Genomic DNA, 4554 nt, shown 5'->3' with positions numbered 1-4554 from the left:
ATCAACTATCGTGGGAGGGGCCTGTGCAGAACTATGTCATTCTGACAGGAATCTCAGAACAGCCTGATTTGAGAAACGGGATTTTAAAATAGGGATTTAGAAAAAAAAGACTGGGTGGATTTTTATCATTATAGGATGGATGTGTACACACACTTCCAATACACATTTATGTTCAAACAACTTGTAAAGTGAATTTTGCATCCGATGACCCCTTTAAAATATTTATTTTCTTTTAAAATATATTTTACAATTGAATTTGTTTCTGTGATGGCAAAGCTGAATTTTCAGCAATCATTACTGCAGTCTTCAGTGTCACATGATCCTTCAGAAATCATTCTAATATGCTGATTTGCTGCTTCCACAATGTTTTGTGGAAACTGTGATACAGCAGTCTTTACTGTCACCTTTGATCAATTTAATACATTGTAGCTTAATAAATGTATCAATTTCTTTAAAAAATAAAAAATGAAAAAATCTTACTGACCCCAATTTTTTTGAATGGTACTGCATATATAACATTTTAGCCAAGTGCCTGTCTTGAAACATTAGGCAAGGCAAGTTTATTTATATAGCACATTTCATACACAATGGTAATTCAAAGTGCTTTACATAAAAGGAAGTAAAATAATCATAAAAAAAATCACAACAATAAAACAGAGAACTTAAAAATGTTTAAAATTATTTAGAAATTGATTTAAAATGAATTTAAAACAGTTAAAAATAGAAAATGATTATACATAAAATACAGTGCAATCAGCTCAGACGTAGAACAGTGCTCATTCAATAAATGCACAGCTAAACACATTCGTTTTGAGTCTGCATTTAAATGTGACTAATGTTTTAGCACAGCTGATCTCTTCTGGAAGCTGATTCCAACTGCGGGCGGCATAATAGCTAAAAGCGGACTCCCCTTGTTTTGTGTGAACCCTTGGTATTTCTAACTGACTCGATCCTAATGATCTGAGTGGTCTGTTAGGTTTATAATTTATTCAGTTAGCATATCTGCAATGTTTAAAGTTTAGGTCCCATGCCATTGAGTGATTTATAAACGAGTAAAAGTACTATAAAATCAATCCTAAATGTAACTGTAAGCCAGTGTAAAGACCTGAGGACTGGTGTGATATGCTCAGAAGGTCTGTCTCCAGAATCACTTGATTTTTAGTTGTTTGACCCCTAGAGTCAAGGTATGTATTCACCTTGAGAACTTCATCTTTGTTTCCAAATGCAATGACTTCAGTTTTCTCCTTCTTTAACTGAAGAAAGTTTTGGCACATCCAACCGTTTCATCAGTGCATTGGCAGATGGAGTCAATGGGGCTGTAGTCATTTGGAGATAAGGCTAGGTAAATCTGGGTGTCATCTGCATAGCTGTGATAGGCAATTTGTTTTTTTCTCATTATTTGACTTAGTGGGAGCATATACAGGCTAAACAGGAGCGGTGCAAGAATTGATCCTTGTGGGACTCCGCATGTCATAGACGTCCACATTAGTGCTGATGCTGAAGCTCAGTATATCCTCACCTGGTTAGTGACCGTGAGTATTTCTCCTTCTTGAACAGACAGCTCATTGTTGCCAGGCTCAGCGGGGAAGTCATATAATACCTGAGCCTGAACACAGCAAACATATGGGTAACACAGAACAGTAACTGCATGAATATTTCAGTGTGGCATGGCTAAAACTTTCACCTCTGTGTTTTGAAACTGAAAAAGACTAACAATTCTGTATGTAGATGTTACACGTGTAACATTATACTGTATGACATTATAAAAATAAAGCTAAGCTTCCTCATCTGCTCCAAGAATAATACAAACAGGTCCCAAATGAAAATATTATAATGACATACATTTTTCGTCCAATGTCACCTTTTCATCGTACTATATGCTGGAAGATTTTATAGCCTCATTTCCACATATGAGGGCTCATCCGCATGACCAGCCATCACACAACACAGCCAACATGTAAACCAAAACATTAAAACTGGTTTTCTGTGTCAAACCACCTCTAACCAAGCTCAGCTTCCATATTTAGTGTGCTGAGTGTTTATCCATATCAAAAGGATGTGCTTACTTGAATGATAATGCTGACCAAACCACTGTACACTGAATGACATGTTCCCTTGGGTTCTATTCCTGACAGGATGCACCATATTCCTGTTCACAGCAACAAGGTGGACACAGGTGACACAAATACCTAGACAGTATTTTGAGGTGGGTTTTGAGTCAGCTGACTGTTTGTGTATATTTGTACCCAGATGACTCAGAACCTGCACATTAATTAATGTCCATTAATACTACTAATGCAGCTCACTAGGTTTTGAGATACAGCAAGTTTTAAGTGATGATTTTTTTAAACTCTTCTCAGTAATACATTTTTAGTACTAATCCCCAACAGATAATAGTAACATATATACAAACATTAAGTAACAGCCTTTCATAATACAATTAGCTAAACTTTTCATTTGCATCTGCTGTCTCTCTTTCTCTCTCTCTTTTTTTAAATAAATGTAACCAATTTAACTATTTTATCATTTAATCTAACTGATCTTTATGGTTATTGTCAAATCATACTTTTCCCCCATGTATGATTATTTTGTGCTTTTGTAAAGTTTCAAAATTATGAATGAATATGTGTTACAATAATGGCAATTTATCTTATACTCTAACCACCGAGTGTCTACAATATACTTTCAAAATGTGTGTGTTTCGATTTGCAAAGTCAACACAGAGCAGGAAAGACTGCAAGTGAGAGGTACCAATCAATGACTTTGTGCACAAGAGCCCATCAGAAATGCCAAAGAATGTGGGCATGGGCCCCATTAAAAAAAGTGGACACCAGGAGGAGGAAAATTGATGCATCAAATAAAGTCTTATACAAATAAATGTCAAATAAAATCTTTTTACATTATACTCTGTGATAAACAGAGACTAAATTACTCTAACCTCAATCTGAAAAGGTCAACTACAATATCAGTTCAGATCATTTCATTAAGAAGAGCTGCTATGCAGCACAGTACAGTAGTAAACAATAGAACTGCTCAATGAACTAGTGCAAGTACTTACTCTTTTCAAAATGTTTACAGTATCATTTACAGTTTCTGATTGAACATGTTCTTATAACGTCACAATAATCTAGTTTTTTGTTTACAGTGTAGAAACATATACACCACAAAAAGCAGAACAGCAGGTTTTGAAAGAACAACTATAGGTGTGTTTAGTTTGGAATCCTGTATTAATAGTTTTGAAAATGCTCTATACTTAATTTTAATAATCTATCTATATAATAATAATAATAACAATAATAATAATAAAGATTCCTGCAATTCCTGTACATTGTGACGTAATTAACTTAACACGTGTTCCCTGACACCCTGGTGTTGTATACATGCTGTAAAATAAATAAATACATAACAGTTCCAAAAAGTAAACTTACTCTATCACTTACTACTACATTCATAATTCTAGTTTCGTTTGTCCCAGTTTAGTTCAGAGCTTAATTCATTTAGAACCTAAATAGAATGGATTAACATTAAATAACAGTCCTTCTAATCTATTTACTGTTGCCTGAAACATTTTTGCACATTTAAATGCTATTTTCTGTTCATAAACTTGCCACACACTTATGCTGTAGGCTACATTACATATTTACCAGTACATATTTCTGATACTGAAGTAACTTTTTCACTTAATTAATCAAATCCTCGATTCGAGCACTACAAGCTGGACGTGTCAATGTTTTCTTGACTCAAGAACCGGTCAGTCATTGAATGAATTGACCGAACCGGTTCAAATGATTCATTGATAAGGCCTGATACAACTCTTGTTGTAATACAACCTATTTTATCGGGTGGTAATTTTACTTAAAAATACAGTCCATTAATAAAGTACACTGATGAACGTTGTCTACAACGTGCAACATGAATGATCGTTTGGCTGTAGTTCGTATGAGACAAATGCGCCACAGTCATTTCATTAGTAGTGTTTATCCCAGTGTTGTGCCAAAACTTACCTTCACTGCCATCGTGGTATCAATAATTTAATCACCATTAACATGCGATATGAGCTCTTAAAATAAACAAAACATAGTAAAAACAAGCCTTTCTGCCCCTAAATGAAGCGAAAATTACGCGTTTGTTTTTGTGTTATGCAGCAATGACCGCCCTCGATTAGCAAAACAGCTCGATAAAATCCAGTTATCTGACCCATATAACGAATTATGGGCGTTGAAAATGTAGATGTTTCGTCCTCTTTCCCTAACTAAGACCCGGAAAACTTCAGCACACTGGCCTCAAAATGTATGACTTATTGAGGTGTCAGAGCAGCTCTTCCTCCAACTCACACACCGCCCAGTAAAGCTCAAGTAAACAACAGAGACATTATGCAAGGAAACACTGGATTTCAGGATTTATTTAAATGTTGTAAAACCCATTAGACATTGAAATTATCATGATTATTTTTATTAGTTATTAAGCTATTTTAATTTAACACAAGCATTTTATTTGAAACGCTTATGTGTTTGTAGCAATGAAAGATTGTTTGAGACTGTGCTTAGGCGTGAC

The 4554-nt window shown here is 34.8% G+C and overlaps 1 protein-coding gene across 1 annotated transcript in view; it reads right to left on the bottom strand.

Annotated features, from left to right (window-relative positions):
* Nucleotides 1-4339, bottom strand: part of LOC107697776 (sorting nexin-9-like) — a 27848-nt gene extending 23509 nt beyond the window's left edge. The window contains exons 1-2 of the mRNA XM_016498631.1: nucleotides 4005-4339; nucleotides 1520-1606 (exon numbers count right to left, since the gene is read on the bottom strand). Of these exons, the coding sequence (XP_016354117.1) occupies nucleotides 1520-1606; nucleotides 4005-4016 (99 nt within the window). The 5' untranslated portion in view covers nucleotides 4017-4339. The remainder of the gene's footprint in view (nucleotides 1-1519; nucleotides 1607-4004) is intronic.
* Nucleotides 4340-4554: the final 215 nt, after the last annotated feature.

The sequence above is a fragment of the Sinocyclocheilus anshuiensis genome, unplaced genomic scaffold, assembly GCF_001515605.1.
Source record: "Sinocyclocheilus anshuiensis isolate Anshui unplaced genomic scaffold, SAMN03320099.WGS_v1.1 scaffold446, whole genome shotgun sequence".
NCBI lineage: Eukaryota > Metazoa > Chordata > Actinopteri > Cypriniformes > Cyprinidae > Sinocyclocheilus > Sinocyclocheilus anshuiensis.
This window is presented reverse-complemented; position numbering and strand designations above follow the sequence as displayed.